Source organism: Trifolium pratense, linkage group LG6 (assembly GCF_020283565.1).
Source record: "Trifolium pratense cultivar HEN17-A07 linkage group LG6, ARS_RC_1.1, whole genome shotgun sequence".
NCBI lineage: Eukaryota > Viridiplantae > Streptophyta > Magnoliopsida > Fabales > Fabaceae > Trifolium > Trifolium pratense.
Genome location: NC_060064.1, coordinates 45,010,232 through 45,027,975, shown reverse-complemented (window position 1 = coordinate 45,027,975; position 17,744 = coordinate 45,010,232). Strand labels below are relative to the sequence as shown.

Here is a 17,744-nt window from a genome sequence, read left to right as displayed (position 1 = left end):
CTCTTGAATAAATTTTTTTTGAAACAGAAACTCTTGAATAAATTAATTCTGGATGGAGCATCTATTCTAGATATTAGTAACAGCATGCAACATTAGGGATGGAGCATTTTGTGAAATCTTTGAATCTTTGCACACATAAAGAGTCATATGAATGTCTTCCATTACAGCAGAGTTTTCTTATCTCACAAATTATGCTATCTACCATATACCTCTGTAATGCTAACATTGTTAATACTTTCATTTTCTTCGGGTGACTTTGGATTCAACATATTCTGCCTCAAGATGAATGCAGGTTCATTTGGAGGAGGAAGAGATGCAACCTCACTGTTAAGCATCGAAATTACTGTTGCCATTGTAGGCCTGTCTACGGCTGATTCTTGTACACATAAAAGTCCTATATGTATGCATCTCAAAATATTCTTATGATGACTATGATCGTATATTTCTGGTTCTATGAACGATAAAACATTGTCTTCCTTCCATTGAATCCAGACCTAAATGAAACAGAAAATCAAATGAAAAAAAAAAAAACTAGCATATGTTACTGCACCAGAAAAGAACTGTTAAGCCTTACAAATCCTAAAAGAGTCAGAGCATGCTCATTGTCACAACAGCTTGAGTTCCTTCTACCAGTAATGATTTCTAGTATCAAAACACCAAAGCTAAAAACGTCTGATTTCTCTGAAAAATGTCCTTGCATTGCGTATTCGGGAGACATATAGCCACTGCATTAGAATGTAAAAGTTTATTCACCAAATATTTATATTTTATTTTATAGTATTGGGCAAGGAATGACACACTTACTAAGTTCCGACAACCCTATTAGTATTTGCATGATCTTCTCTCCCTCCAAAGATCCTAGCCATACCAAAGTCAGATATTTTTGGATTCAGCTCATCGTCTAACAAGATATTACTTACCTTCAAATCTCTGTGTATAATTCTTAGTCTCGAATCTCTGTGAAGATACAACAATCCTCGAGCTATTCCATCTATAATTTTATACCGTGTTCCCCAATCTAGAAGTTTATTTTTTGATGGATCTAAAATATAAAAATGCCATTAATAAAATATGAAGTATAGTAGTCAAAATCACTCTATTAGCATGCTATAGAAAAACTCACCGAAGGTGAAACAATTGCATATTGTTAGAGTCTCTTACATTGGATGAGAGATGACCATCCTCAGCTTAAAAGCCGATTTTGTAGGGCCGAGGTAGGCCCAACCCAAATTCTAAGACATATTCTTAAATATTTTATACTAGTTGAAAAAGAGAAACATGAAAGTATGGAATTGTATATGAGAAAGTGCTAAAGGGTGATTCAAAAAACTAACCAAATATAAATGCATCCAAACTTTTGTTTGGCATGTACTCATACATCAACATCTTTTCATCACCGTCAACACAGCAGCCAAGAAGTCTTACAAGATTACGGTGTTGAAGCTTACAAAGGACTACAACTTCATTCGTGAATTCTTCAAGCCCTTGGCCAGATGCTCTAGAAAGTCTTTTAACTGCAATTTCTTGACCATCTTGCAGTTTTCCCTGAAAGAAAATTGTAAACACAACAACTATTAGTACTACAGACAATGGTATCAGACATTATTGTATTGACAGTACCTTGTATACTGGACCAAAACCACCCTGTCCAAGTTTGTTGGACAAGTGGAAGTTGTTTGTGGCGGTTGCAAGCTTTTCAAAATCAAATAGTAATAGCTCATGTAGTTTAACTTGGGATAGTTCTCCATTTACATTGTCACAAGTATGAACTTCTGATGTTCCACCTTTATAAAATAGTCGAAAAGCATTGTTGTTTGTTATCCTTGTTGATTTGATAGAGTGCCACAATTTAGCTGGAGCGAAAAACATAATTTGGATTTAGCTCCTGTACCAATAGAAAATAAAATTATAATATTACATTTAAATCCACAAATTACTACCTGAGTTCTTTCTCCACATGATATATGCACAAATGGAAATTGCGAGAGTTCCTATTATCACTGAAATTGTAATGATGATTGTTTGGTTTCCCCCGCTATCTGTATAAAGAGAAATTTAAATGTTAAAAATACAACAAAATCAATCAAAGCAAAAGATATAGAATAAAGTTAATAAACAATTTTTCAAATGATTTAACAAACAACACAAAGCATACCAAGCTCTGCGTGGGAAACGCGAAAATATAGATCAAGTCCTCCAATTTGGAGCTGTTCTATGTCAATTAAATTCCCTGTCCAAGACATACAGCCGATCCCAGCATCGTTAGAATATGCAGTGCAAGAACAATTCTCCAAGCACAAGCTTCGGCAAATATCTGGCGTAACAGCTAAACCTTCGCCAAAATCTGGAACTTTAACCGCGTGCAATTTCAAAAACCCATCTTTCTTTGTAGTTGTTGTTTTGTTGATGACCCTTTCACACTGCAAAGGTGTCCTCCTAACACACCCACCAGTCCAGTTGTTTCTATTCCATTCTTGAATGCTCAAGGGTTCAAATCCTTTCAAACAACTGCATATTGGTGTGCTCAATGAACTGCATCTTGCAAATGCCCCACATATACCATAAACATCACACTCCGACTTTCGGCTAGTCCATGTAACTTGCACTTCTTTCTTCTCCTCATCCCACGATTTTTCATCTAAAATTCCTTGTGAATTGAGGTTATAGAACAAGAAAACCTTACCATCTGGGATTGTATAATATATATTAATATTCCCTTCTCCATCATCTCCACCTTGAAAACCGTTATAATATGCAGCCACCATAGTATCTATCCCTGTAAAGACCCCACCATTCCAAGGACCACTGCGCCAGTATGGTCGAGTTTCATTCCAAATAAACACTTCAAGTATATTTCGGCGTTCAACAATACTAGAAGAGAAACTCCCATCAGATGGATCAGAAGGGCTTTTCCATGATTTAAGTTTGACACTCTTACCTGTTCTTTTGTTGATTGATAGTTTCATCCCAGGCAGTAACGTATCCGAAGGTTGCTGAATACTCTGCCATAAGATGTTTCCAGTTGTGCTCTCCAAAAGGACAAGGTTACCATTGTCTGAAAACTTGGACGTTGTATTGGATGCTATACTGGATACATTCGATGACCACATGACTTGTTTCTGTCCATTTAACACCACTAGATTACCATCTTCAGATATTGTGACAATCCCATTAGAATCATTCAGTGGTTGGTTTCTGTTTGCCACCCATATGTTTGTGGATTTAGACTTCCACCAAATTCCAACGTAGCGATTTGTAGAATTTTCAGGGCTAAAGAATCCCAAGGCATAGTTACTATCTTTGGAGAGTAGAGTATCAGGGTCCTTGATAAATTGAGATGATGTGATGGTGTCTATAGAAATACAAACTTGTAAAAAATAGAAAAACAGAATGAACCAAACAAAGAACAGATTTGAACAGCAGCTGAAACCCATTATATGATCAACAGTTAGACTATGATACATAAGCAGTCACTCTTAAACAGTCACTCTTAATAATCACAAAGATTTGAGACTTCCTTCTTGAAGTCAACAGACTCACAAATCACAAGTAATGCATGGTTTTGAAGATCCATATTAAGGGTATCCTCTAAGATCTATAAGAATCATTTCTTTATTCATGAATCATTCATATTTTACTCAAAGACACCCTCATCAAATTTGTTTTGGGCAGGTGTCTCACCTAATCAATAAAATAATATCAGTTGTCTAATGTTTTCTAAAACTGTAACTTGGAATCATTCATATTTATTCAAAGTCAATGATTCTATAAAATATAAAAAAAATTATATCATTTTCTTAAAACCGAATAGGTGCATCACTTTAGATACCATGTACCAGTCTGACTTGCTGCAACAGATTATAAGAGATTTTATTATTTGCAAATTCACTTCATTAAGGAAAACAGTAGTGTGGGATCACATAATAATTCAATAATTGTAAGACACTTTTCAACATGAACTTTTTCCAAAACTATCTAGTGACTAGGTGTAAAGTAAAACTGCAATAATAATCATAGGAGCATACTACCAACAAATTACACACTAATAACAAGGTGTAAAGTAAAACTACAAAATTCTGATATTAACCATTAGCATGATTAAATTCAACCATTAATTGCAAAAAATATTATGATTAAGGTTAGATTGCTTTAAAGGCCAATAGCAGAAGACATGAACAAGAGGAGTTGTTAGTCAGCCATGCCCCTGAAGTGAAGTGAGTACCTTCAAATTAGTCAAGCAATCCCATGAAAAGAACTCTCCTGAAATGAAAAAAGTTGATAATAACTCCTAAACAATTTACTCACAATCATTTAGTAATCAACATCACAACACAGCTAAAAATATACCAAATTCACTCCATTTGCATGCAATGATTGCAATCCCAATGTTAACTACAAGAAACAGAAATATTTACAATCATAACTTTGCCATTAACCTTAAAACTGATGTCTAAGACCATATAAATTTGAGCGGATCCAGCGAATTATTATCTAATTACATAAAAATATTGTATTCAGCAAAGGAATATATTGTATTTAGTTATCCTTTTGTAGTATAGTAGTTGTCTATCAATGTCTGTTGTACGTTGGAAGGCGATTATTTTGACCTCTTATCAAAAATTTCAAGTTGGTTTAGATTTAGTAATTTTTAGACACTTATCTATTGTATTTATCTAAAGGAGGAACATAGAGGTCGAAGAGATAAAGTAATGTGGTTTCGTATCTACCCAATAACATTATTAACAATGAATTCCTAACATTTTCTGTTCAAAAGAATCCTGCAGCAGAAGATATGCAAAAATTGTATCAATAAGAAAATAGGCAATCAAGGAAAATACATCATTCATCTATTGTCTTAATAAAAAACTATTCTTATCCCACAAACCATATCAATTACAAATTTTTTAACATTGGCCAAATATCCATTAACTTAAGAAACATTTCAATAAAGCCTGAGTGTGCTATGAGCTATCTGCCATAGATATCTGTAATACTGATATTATTGATAGAACTACCACTTTGACATTCTTCAGGCCCATTTGGATTCAACATATTCTTCATCAGGATAAATGCAGGCTTACTAGGAGATGGAAGTAATGCAGTTTCACTGTTAAGCATAGAAATTACTGCAGCCATAGTGGGCCTATCTACAGCAAGTTCTTGTGTGCACAAAAGTCCTATACGTATGTACCTTAAAATGTAATTATGATGACTAGGATCATATATTCCTTCATCTATGAGAGATAAAATATTGTCATCCCTCCATTTTATCCACACCTAAATGAGATAAAAGATAAAAGAAAAGAAATAATCAGACATTGGAATATTGTGTACTGTCAACAAAATTAAAAATAAATAAAAATAGGCCATAATTGAGAAAACAAAATTATTTGTTGAGGCTTACAGATCCTAAAAGGCTCGGAGCATGGTCATTGTCATAAAAACTTGAGTTCCTTCTCCCGGTAACAATCTCTAGTATCAAAACACCAAAGCTAAAAACATCTGACTTCTCTGAAAATAATCCTTGCATTGCATATTCAGGAGACATATAGCCACTGCATTAAAATATAAAAAATTATTCTCCCACTTGCATTGGTTACTACTAGTACTAGAATATTGGATAACGTTTGTACAAAAAAAAATAAAGAATATTGGATAACGAAGGTACATAACACTTACTAAGTTCCAACAATCCTGTTAGTATTGGCCTGATCTTCTCCCCCACCAAAGATTCTAGCCATACCAAAGTCTGATATTTTCGGATTCAGCTCGTCGTCTAACAAAATATTACTTGCCTTCAAATCTCTGTGAATAATTCTTAGTCTAGAATCTCTGTGAAGATATAGCAATCCTCGAGCAATTCCATCTATTATGCTACACCGTGTCCTCCAGTCTAGGAGTTTATTTTTTGATGGATCTAAAAAATAAGGGTATCAATATATTATTTTTATCATAATACCAAAATATGAAGTGAAGTCATCAAATTCATTCAATTCCCAAAAAAAATTCACTGGTGGTGAAATAATTGTTTGTTGTTAAAAATATTGTATACAAGCTAAAGTAAAGTGTAAGATGAAAGTATGGAATTGTATATGAGAAAGTGTTATAGGGGCCTTCAAAGAACTAACCAAAGATGAATGCATCCAAACTTTTGTTTGGCATGTACTCATACATCAACATCTTTTCATCACCTTCAATACAGCAACCAAGAAGTCTTACAAGATTGCGGTGTTGAAGCTTACAAATCACCACAACTTCATTCATGAATTCCTCCAGCCCTTGTCCAGATGCTCTAGATAGTCTTTTAACAGCTATTTCCCGACCATCTTGTAGTTTCCCCTAAAAGAAATTATATGTTACAACTACTATAGATGATGGTTTTAAAATAGTATAGCTTTATTGCATTTAAAGTACCTTGTATACAGGACCAAAACCACCCTGTCCAAGTTTGTTGGATAAGTGGAAGTTGTTTGTGGCAGTTGCGAGCTTTTCAAAATCAAATATTAATAGCTCTTGTAGTTTAACTTGGGACATTTCTCCAAATACATTGTCACTAGCATATCCTTCTGGTGATCCACCTTTTTTAAAACGTTGGAAAGCTTGGTTGTTCTTTTTCCTTGCTGATTTAGTAAAAAGCCACAGTTTAGCTGCAGTAAAAACAAATAATTTGAGCTTAGTTACTCGTCAATTGAAAGTAAATTTTATGACTCAAGTTGAATATACGAGAATAGTATGTTACCTGGGTGGTTTGATGTCCTTCTCCAGATTATATATGCAAAAATGACAACTATGAGAGTTCCAATAATCACTGTGCTTACAATGATGATTGTCTTGTTTCTCCCTCGATCTGTGTATATGTAAAATTTAAATTTTAAATATAAGAAATAAGAAATTCAATACAACCCTAACACCTAAAAGATAGAATCGAGCTAATGAACTATGTTTCAAAGGGTTAAACAAACAACACCAAGAGCATACCAAGTTCTGCATATGCTACGCGAACATATAGATCAAGTCCTCCACTTTCGAGTTGTTGTATGTCAAGTAGATTCCCAGTCCAAGTCATACAGCCAATCACAGCCTCATGAGAATATGCAAGGCAAGAGCAATTCTCCAAACATAGGCTTCTGCATATATCTGGTGTAACAGCTAAACCTTCAGCAAAATCTGGAACTTTAACCATCCGAAGTTTCAAATACCCATCTTCCTTTGTACTTTTGGTTTTATTGTTGACCCTTTCACACTGCAAAGGTGTCCTCCTAACACACCCACCGGTCCAGATATGTATATTCCATTCTTGAATATTTCGGGGTTCAAATCCTCTCAAACAGCTACATATTGGTGAGCTCAATGAATTACAGCTTGCAAATGCCCCACATATACCATAAACATCACACTCTGATTCTCTGCTTGTCCATGTAACTAGCTTTTCTTTCTTTTCATCATCCCACCATGTTTCTTCTAATTTTCCTTGCGAATTCAGGTGATAGATAAAAAATTCCTCATCATTTTGTATTGTATAATATATGTTAGTATTCCCTTCTCCATCATCACCCCCTCGAAAACCAAAAAAATATGCCACTGTCATTGTCTGTATCCCAGTGAAGACCCCGCCATTCCAAGGACCACTGCGCCAATATGGAAGAGTATTATTCCAAATGAACACTTCAATTATATGTAGGTGTTCAACAGTACCACAAGAGAAGTTTCCAACAGATGGGCCAGAAGGGCTTTTCCATGATTTGAGTTTTACACTCTTACCTGTTCTTGTGTTGATTGAAAGTTTCATGCCAGGCAATAATGTATCCGAAGGTTGCTGAATACTCTGCCATAAGATGTTTCCAGTTGTGCTCTCCAAAAGGACAAGGTTACCAAAGTCTGAAAACTGACAACTAGTATTGGATGCTATGTTGGAAACATTTGATGACCAAATGACTCGATTCTGTTCATTTAATACCACAAGATTTCCATCTTCAGATATTGTGACAATCCCATTAGAATCATTCAGTGGTTGATTTCTGTTTGCTACCCATATGATTGTAGATTGAGATTTCCACCAAATTCCAACGTAGCGATTTGTAGAATTTATTGGGCTAAAGAATCCAAAGGTGAAGTTACCATCGTTGGATATTAGTGTTTCAGGGTCCTTGATGAATTGAGATGATGTGATGGTATCTATACCAACACTAACTTGTAACAAATAGCAACACAAAATGAACAATACAGAGACCAAATATGCACAGTAGCTGAAATCCATTTGGGAGATGAACAGTATATCTTCAATAGTTACACTATGATAGATAAACGGCCACCGTTCGTTATTTATTAAGAATTGATAGATACTTCTTAAAGTCAGTCACAAGGAAGGGTTCTGAAGATTGCTACCATTTGAAATATAATGTTTTTTTTTTATTTAATTATATCAGATTCACAGTAAAAGATTGGAGAAACATTTCACCATTTATTAATATTTTGCGTTCCCTCTCTATATGATTACATTAAATCAACTTATTCCTATATTCAAATTTTCCTTAGGCAATTGCCTCACATAATTTGATAAAATAATACCAGTTGTCCAATGCTTTCTAAAACTAAAACTTTGAATCATTCATGTTTTAGAACAAAAGCAACCTCATCTAGTTTAAGATAAAATAGTTAATTTAATTTAATCATAAAAGTCAAAGATTTTATAAACTATTAAAGAAAAATGGTGACATTTTCATTAAACCAGGTCACCGACTAGGTGAATATTAGGGTGCAGAACTTTGGATACAGTGTACTGGTGTACCACCAGTTTGACTTGCTACAGCAGTTTATAAGAACTTTTAATATTTGAGAACTCAATTCTTTAATAGGAAAAGCTATAAACAGATATTATGATTAAGGTTAGATTGCTTAAGAAGGCCAATAACAGAAGACATGAACAAGATGAGTTGTTTGTCAACCGTTCCCCTGAAGTCATGGCCTTCAAATTAGTCAATCAATCACATGTAAAGAGCTCTACTAGCATGCAGAAGTTGATAACAACCTCTAAAACACTTCAGCCACAGCATATCCAAAAATATACCTGTTCTGGACTGGGCCAAGGGCTGGCCCAATCCCTTCTGCCCGACATTTGGGGCACAGCCCAATAAGGGGAGACTTCCCCGACACGTCAGCCAATGACGTGTCCTGCTCGACTTAACGGATTAGCACCACGTTAACCACGTGCTCGTCTATCCATGCATGTTGATCCATTCAACCGTAGCTTAACAGCTAAGCAGCACGTTTAGCACGTGCTCCTTTATCCAACCACATCTGTCATTGAGCCTATCCATTACCCGCGAATAGCGGAACGGCTCCAACCAAGATAGAGGCAAATAACGGCCTTCCCCTACGATACAGGGACTATCTTGGCAGTTGAGTCTATTGGGCCGGTTATCCCGGCCCAATAGACCAACCTTTGGCCCAGCGCTGGGGGCACTATATAAGCTCTCCTAGACAGGAGAGCCAGGTATTCTGATTCATTACTCACTATACTTTCTCTCTCTTCTTTTGTATCTCTTGTTCTCTTGCTGACTTAGGCATCGGAGCACCTGCAGGTACAAACCCCCCCTTCGGTGTGGAAGCTTGCTCAACGGACCGGCCTCAACCTTTCTGATCATCAGGTTAGATCAATACCAAACTCACTCCATTTCTATGCAATGATTGCAAACCAGGCATTAAGTACCAGAAACGGCAATTTTACAATCATAAACTTGCAATTATTACCCTTAAAACTGATGCCTAGTCCCTTATAAATTTGAGCCGATCCCAGAACCAAGTACCGATCATTTCAATCTCCAAAGAGACTACAAAGAAATGAAGTCTACAACCAGTCCAAAATGAGTCATGCTCAGTGCACATTGATAAAAGCTATTAACAGAAAAAAAATAGTATTAGCTATCTATTTGTTTTATCAAAAGCAATGTAAGCACAATTGAGTTAGCTAATCAAACAGGAAATGACTCATGATAATGAAATAGAAAATAGATTGCTCTTCAGCAATGCAGCAAAATTTGTGGGTTAATAAACTATATAACACAAGAAACTAGATTGAAGCTATATACATAAGCTGTTTTCAGCTTATTTACACCCGTTTGGATTTGGCTTATTTTTTAGCTTATGAAAAGAGCTTATGCAAATTAATAAATTTTTATGTTAATTCATAAGTTTTCACTAACAAAAATTATATCTTTATAAGCTGTTTCTCATAAACTATCTTGAAAAGCTTAAAATATTACATAAAAGCTTGTTTATTTGTATAAGCTGTTTCACATAAGCTCAAAAATAAGTCAATCCAAACAGGCCCTATCCATAATAGCTTATAAAAACAGCTTATATAGAAACAGTTTGACTTTCTTTATGGAAATAACATATACGTCACAAGCAATCATATAATAAGCGCTTATGCAATAAAGAACTTAATTAAACTATTTATCCAAACATAAACTTAGTACCAAAATGATGAACTTCCAATCTATAATCTGAAGCATTTTGTGCTGTATGGTGCTATTCCAAGCTGTAACAAAAATCAAAATGATGAATCTTCCATTCTGGAATTTCCTTCTTTCTCATCTATATTTGCGGTGGAAGAAGAAGGAAGAGTTTCGGGTACATCATTTTTTCTTTTTCACAATATCATTATTTACACTCCTCGGAAACAATTTGGAGAAAAAATTTTGATAAACAATCATTAAATTTTTATTCTTGATTTTAAAAAAAAAATAATTAAATTTATTTTTACAAATGAAGGTAAAAAAAAACTACTTGTCCAAATGTAAATTACTTTTTTATTTATTTTTTTAAAATAAAAATTACTTTTTTATAAAACGGTCAGAAACAAATTTTTATTTTTTTGGGTATAAGAAACAAATTACTAGTACTCGACTCGACATTATGTTTTTCTTGTGATTCATGATCAGGTTTATGGCTTTGTGTTAGGTTTCTTTGTTACCGTTTTCTTTGAATTCAATTTCATTCAAATTCATCATCGATTCATTCAACCCTATAGTAAGAAACCCACAATGCCACCAATCTTTCGTTCCACCCAATTTCTTCTCCGTTTGCGAAACTGATTCGTCCTGAATCTCGATTACTCGAACCCTAACAAATTTGTTCGAACTATTTCATATCCTTTTTATACGGTTTCGTGTTGCGAAACTGATTCGTTGTTTCATCGTGAATCTTGATTACTCAAACCCTAAAACATTTGTTCTAACGATTTCGTGTTTGTAAACCCTAAAAGTCTTGATTCGATTTGAAAGAGAGATGTAGAAATGGAAAAAAAATTATAAGCCGTTGCAGTTTGTCATCAGCCATTAAACGACGATGTTGCTAAGGTTATTATTTTATTGCTTTTTTACTTAAATTGATTATTGATTGATTGTGTGTTGTTGTTATATACTTATTACTATCCTTTGATGTGGAATTTGTAGGAACTTGTTAAAGTCACCAGATGCTGGAAGACATTTATCTTCACTTGAGTTCCATTCTACCCCTTCACAATGTTAGTATGTTGCTATAACTTCACATGTAATTGATTTCTGTAATTTTTTTTGCTTGTAATGTTGTTTTTATTTTATTTGGGCCCTCTCTGGATAAGCGATTTAATTAAGAGATTATTCTATACACACTTATCATAATGGTGCTTCAATGTAAATGCTTTCATAACTTCAAATGTAAGTGAAGATGCCACTTGGTGCTATAGATGTAAAATAATATGTATGTCCACCGATGTCCCTAACTTTAATATATGTCCCTTGATTTCACTAACTTGAATATATGTCCCTAGATGTCCCTAAATTGATGCTTATGTTTAGTGCTTATGCTTAAACTATTCATATGGAATCAGGATGGTATACAGGGAAATTTTGATGGTCTAAATGCAATTTGAAATATGAATGTTTATTTGAAATGCAAGTCGAAACTTGATAACGATTTTCTTGTTACGATACATTGGAAAGATGGTTGTGTTCCATGGTGCCTTTGATGCTAAATTGAGTCTATGTCGGTCGATGTCCCTAAATTGACGGCCTGAATGGAATTTCAACGCGGATGCTTATTCATAACTTCAAATGTAAGTGGATATGACATGTGGCACCATAGATGCAAAATAGTATGTATGTCCATCGATGTCCCTATATCGAATACATGTCCCTAGATGTCCCTAAATTGAACATATGTCTCTCGATTTCACTAACTTGAATATGTCCCTAGATGTCCCTAAATTGATGGCCTGAAATTGATATGCATGTCCCTTGATGGTCTGAAATTGAACATTTTTAGTATATTGTGAAGAGGGTTGTGTGCCTTTGGTGTGAAATTGAGTATATGTCCCATTCTACGCCTTCACAATGTTAGTATGTTGCTATAACTTCACATGTAATTGATTTCTGTATTTCTTTTGCTTGTAATGTTGTTTTTATTTTATTTGGGCCCTGTTTGGATAAGCGATTTAATTAAGAGATTATTCTATACACACTTATCATATTGGTCCTTATGTTTAAACTATTCATATGGAATCAGGATGGTATGCATGGAAATTTTGAAATGCAATTTGAAATATGAATGTTTATTCGAAATGCAAGTCGGATCTTGATAACGATTTTCTTGTTGCGATACATTGGCAAGATGGTTGTGTGTCTTGGTGCCTTTGATGCTAAATTGAGTATATGTCCCTTGATGTCCCTAAATTGGCTATATGTCCCTCAATGTCCCTAAAATGACGACTATATGTCTGTCCATGTCCCTAAATTGATGGCCTGAATGGAATTTCAATGCGGATGCTTATTCATAACTTCAAATGTAAGTGGATATGACATGTGGAACTATAGAGGCTAAATAGTATATATGTCCATCGATGTCCCTATATTGAATACATGTCCCCAAATGTCCCTAAATCGAACATATGTCCCTCGATTTCACTAACTTGAATATGTCCCTAGATGTCCCTAAATTGATGGTCTGAAATTGATATGCATGTCCCTTGATGGCCTGAAAATGAACATTTTTAGTATATTGTGAATAGGGTTGTGTGCCTTGGTGCCTTTGGTACGAAATTGAGTATATGTCCCTCGATGTCCCAAATTGATGGTCTGAATGGAATTTAAATGTGAATGCTTATTCATAACTACAAATGTAAGTGGAGATGACTCGTGGCGCCACGGATGCAAAATAGTATATAAGCCCATTGATGTCCCTAAATTGAATACATGTCCCTCTATGTCCCTATATTGAATATATGTCCCTCGATGTACCCAAGTTGATGGTTTGAGTGACTGTAATTTCAATGTGAATGCATAGTCATAACATGAAATGTGAGTGGAGATGACCCTTGACGCAATGACTATAGTATGCTTTTTAGTAATGGCAAATTAGGATGATGATTATGTGCTGTGTGACCTTAGATGCGATAATTGAATATTTGTCCCTTGATGACTCTATATTTTTGGCCTAAATTCAATTTCATTATGAATTTTTATTCAAAACTTGATATGGTGACATTTTCATAAAACCAGGTCACCGCCTACGTGGATATGGTGCAGCAGAACTTTAGATGCAGTGTACTGGTGTACCACCAGTTTGACTTGCTACAGCAGGTTATAAGAGCTTTTAATATTTCAAAACTCAATTCTTTAATAGGAAAAGCTATAAACAGATATTTTATGATGAAGGTTAGATTGCTTAAAAAGGCCAATAACAGAAGATATGAACAACATGAGTTGTTAGTCGACCATTCCCCTGAGTCAGGGCCTTCAAATTAGTGAGTCAATCCCATGAAAAGAACTTTACTAGCATGCAGAAGTTGATAACAACCTCCAAAACACTTCAGCCACTTGATCGCTTAGCAATCAACAGTATATCTAAAAATATACCAAACTCACTCCATTTCTATGCAATGATTGCAAACCAGGCGTTAAGTACCAGAAATGGCAATTTTACAATCATAAATTTGCAATTAACCTTAAAACTGATGCCTAGTTCCATATAAATTTGAGCCGATCCCAGAACCAAAGTACCATTCATTTCAATCTCCAAAGAGACTACAAAGAAATGAAGTCTACAACCAGTCCAAAATGAGTTATACTCTGTGCTCATTGATAAAAGCTATTAACAGAAGTAAATTAGTACTAGCTAGCCATCTATTTGTTTTATCAAAAGCAATGTAAAGCACAATTGAGTTTGCTAATCAAAGCAGGAAATGATTCATGATAATGAAATAGAAAATAGATTGCTCTTCAGCAATGCAGCAAGATTTGTGGGTTAATAAACTATATAACACAATTGAGTTTGCTAATCAAAGCAGGAAATGATTCATGATAATGAAATAGAAAATAGATTGCTCTTCAGCAATGCAGCAAGATTTGTGGGTTAATAAACTATATAACACAAGAAACTAGATTGAAGTTATATACATAAGCTTCAAAATTTGATATGCATGTCGAGACGGCCTTTGATAGAATGACTTTTATGATGCTTTTCTAATAATGATAAATTGGCATGATGGTAGTGTGCTTTTGGTTACCTTATATGTGAAATTGAGTTTATGTCGCTTGATGACTGCATTCTATATTTGAGCCTTATAACCCCTAATTGTTGGCTATTAATGTAGAAATAGAAAAGAATTTTAAGCTTCTTGATTGGACCTTCAATGACTCTGCAAACCCTTTCAAGTTTAGCAGTGTTGCTTGTATCACTTTGAGTTCTTGTGATTTTTATCACTTCTACATCTTTGTTTCAAATTTTATCCTGTATCTTTTGGATTTTTTTTTAATTGATTTGACTCACTTTTGTCTTTCATGAAGTAACAGATTCTTCAAACTATTGTTTGACATAGATGTTGTTTTGGGTAGTTTTTTGTATCATCCAAGAGTGTGGTAAATTGGCGAATCTTGATTTTTCATACCTAAGAAGGTAATTTGGCCTAAGAAATTGTGTTGTTGCTAAAAAAATTCTTAAGACAAGTCATGGGATATTGTGTTTGGATGACCCAATGAGATGAATTTTTTGACCAAATATGTGGCTTACAATATGAATTCTTTATTCATATGAAATCAGGATGGTATACATGAAAATTTTGAGGGTCTAAATGTAATTTGAAATATGAATGTTTATTCAAAATGCAAGTTGATAATGATTTTCTTATTACGGTATATTGTGAAGAGGGTTGTGTGCCTTCGTGCCTTTGATGCGAAATTGAGTATATGTCTCTTGATGTCCCTAGATTGATTGTCTGAATGGAATTTCAATGTGAATGCTTATTCATAACTTTAAATGCAAGTCGAGATGACTAACTTGAAGATATGTCCCTCTGTGTCCCTAACTTGAATATGTGACCCTTGAAACGATGGCTATACTATGCTTTTTCGTAATAGTAAATTGGGATGATGATTTCACGTTGAGTGACCTTAGATGCGAAAATTGAACATATGTCCTTTGATGACCCTAGATTCAATTTTATTATGAATTTTTATTCATAACTTGATATGCATGTTGAGACCACTCTTGATACAGTGACTCTATGATGTTTTCTTAATAGTGATAAATTGGCATGATGGTAGTGTGCTTTTGGTTACCTTAGATGCGAAATTGAGCATATGTCTCATGATGAGTTTGAATGCAAAATTTGATATTTGAGCCTCAAACCCCTAAATTGTTGGCCTAAATGCAATTTCATTATTAATGTTGAAATAGAAAAGAATTTTAAGCTTCTTGATTGGACCTTCAATGACTCGGCAAATCCTTTCAGATTTTGCAGGTTCGCCTGTATCAAATCTCTGATACCACTTGGTGCTTTGCAGAATGCGACCGCGGCACAAATAGATTCTGCTGCTGTTTATTGGAAAAGGCCGACTCTGGGACGATTCAAATGTAATATTGATGCATCCTTTTCGTCAAATTTAAACAGACTTGACACTGGAATATGAATCTGTGATGAACTTGGTCAATTTGTGTTTTCAAAGATAGAATGGATTGCCCTTCTTTTTGGAGTGGATGTTGGTGAAGCTCTTTGTGAGTATATGTCGCTCGATGTCCCTAAATTGTTGGTCTGAATGCAATTTCAATATGAATGCTTATTCATAAATGCAAGGTGAGTTGACCCTAGATGCAATGACTATGCAATGTTTTTTCATAATGGTAAATTGGATTGATGGTTTTGTGCCTTGGTGACCATAGATGTGAAAATTGAATATATCTCCCTTGATGACCCTAAATTGTTGGCCTAAATGCAATTTCATTATGAGTTTTTATTCATAACTTGATATGCATGTCGAGACGACCCTTGATATAATGACTATATGATGTTTTTTGCTTAATGATAAATTGGGATGATGGTAGGTATGTCTTTGGTGACCGAAGATGCTAAATTCTAGTATAAAAACAATGATTAAAGTTGTTTGAATGCTAACTTGCTAAGATTGTTTAGAAACTAAAAACTATATGGATGTATATTAGATGAACATATCTAAAATAGAAATGTAATTGGAACATATTCTAAAAAGAAATCGAAAAGAGTTGATTTCCACAAGTCACTGAAAACCAAGTCAAGAGGAGGCTGAGGAAATTTATTCCGAAGAACCTTCAAGTTTGAAATTATTGAGCCAACATCTCTTAGAGGATGTATCAGTCTGTTTTTTCACAAATCTCAATTCTATAAAATTTGAATATACATCTTAATCAAAGATTGAATAGGATTCATATTTTTTAGAACAAAATAGTTTTCTTGAAAGCCTTGGTTTGTTGGATGGAGAGATTTGCAACCCTTCCTTCAAGGAAAGGATAGTTAGGAACATTTGACGGTGAGATTGATGCTGCTAAGGCTTATGATTGCGCAGTTTCAGAATGAGGAGGAGACAGAAAGCTATACTGTATTTTCCTTTGGAGTCTGAAGCTAATCCAAGAATGAGTGGCAAAATGATGAACTTCCTCAAACCAAGAATGAGTTGATATAATAAAATAATCTGAGATAGTGGTTTATTGATCTTCTCTGGTAAAATCCTTTTTGGACTGATTGGCAAAATGATGAACTTCCTCTGTATCAATTCAAGTGTAGTGTAGTCGTGATTTTGCTCCATTTGAAGCAGAGGAAGAATCTAATACTAGTTGTTTTCTTTTTCACAATATCATTATTTACTAGTTTAAATAAACAGATATAATCCTGACAAAAATAAAAAATAAACAGATATAATTTTTCATAAAAGATAAAATCGTAGTTAAGAAAAAAAAAATCTCAATTGAATTTATATATCACATTTGTCAAAGATGAAAAATATTTTGAAAATTTTAAAATACTAAGTTTTTTTGAATTTATATATTAATTTTCAGCCATCAACTATAAACTAATTTTTTAGCTATAAAAAAAAGTTACAAGTTAGCTTATATAAATTTTGCCAAACATACCCTAAATATATTCAAATTTAGATCTCTAGCAATTTTCTTGCGACTCAAATTGTAATTGCTATTAATACTTTGTGTGTTTTGAGTGATGTTGTAGACTTATAATTTAGGCTTAACTACACATTTGGTCTCTTACGTTTATTTTAGGTTTCAATTTGGTCCCTTACGTTTAAAAAGTATCAATTTGGTCCGTTACGTTTATTTTAGGTAATTTAAAGCTAGTCTTTCCGTCAATTTTGTCACATGTGACAGCCAATTTGCATATGTGGACAGACACATGACACTTGGACACACTAACACGTGTACTGTTCAAACGGTGTTAGTGA

The 17,744-nt window shown here is 34.2% G+C and overlaps 1 protein-coding gene and 1 long non-coding RNA gene across 3 annotated transcripts; one reads left to right on the top strand and one right to left on the bottom strand.

The window, feature by feature from the left end:
- Positions 1-10,677, bottom strand: LOC123892368. Its single transcript, XM_045942156.1, has 17 exons — positions 10,479-10,677; positions 9,661-9,894; positions 6,979-9,067; positions 6,740-6,847; positions 6,415-6,647; positions 6,129-6,339; positions 5,680-5,917; positions 5,405-5,555; positions 4,970-5,277; positions 3,837-3,848; positions 2,156-3,468; positions 1,941-2,039; positions 1,621-1,853; positions 1,335-1,545; positions 805-1,042; positions 575-725; positions 1-494 (listed from the first exon to the last, which is right to left on the bottom strand). Exons 3-17 carry the CDS (start codon positions 8,255-8,257, stop codon positions 195-197), a joined length of 5,085 nt encoding a protein of 1,694 aa, XP_045798112.1. The 5' UTR covers positions 8,258-9,067; positions 9,661-9,894; positions 10,479-10,677; the 3' UTR covers positions 1-194.
- Positions 10,678-10,806: 129 nt separating this feature from the next.
- LOC123893248 lies at positions 10,807-17,200 on the top strand. 2 transcript variants are annotated; one of them, XR_006803378.1, is made up of 3 exons: positions 10,807-11,360; positions 11,457-14,934; positions 15,770-17,176. It is a non-coding gene; the product is annotated as an uncharacterized LOC123893248 (long non-coding RNA). The 2 variants fall into 2 exon arrangements; XR_006803379.1 differs by having other exon boundaries at positions 10,884-11,360; positions 11,457-11,527; positions 15,770-17,200.
- Positions 17,201-17,744: the final 544 nt, after the last annotated feature.

Bases quoted from the DNA above. Each gene is read 5' to 3' on its own strand.
- LOC123892368 (XM_045942156.1), bottom strand. From the start codon at position 8,257: ATGGATTTCAGCTACTGTGCATATTTGGTCTCTGTATTGTTCATTTTG. The intron at 726-804 runs GTAAGTGTGTCA...ATTCTAATGCAG, and splicing joins AATAGGGTTGTCGGAACTTA to TGGCTATATGTCTCCCGAAT. The intron at 495-574 runs GTAAGGCTTAAC...TGTTTCATTTAG, and splicing joins CTCTGACTCTTTTAGGATTT to GTCTGGATTCAATGGAAGGA.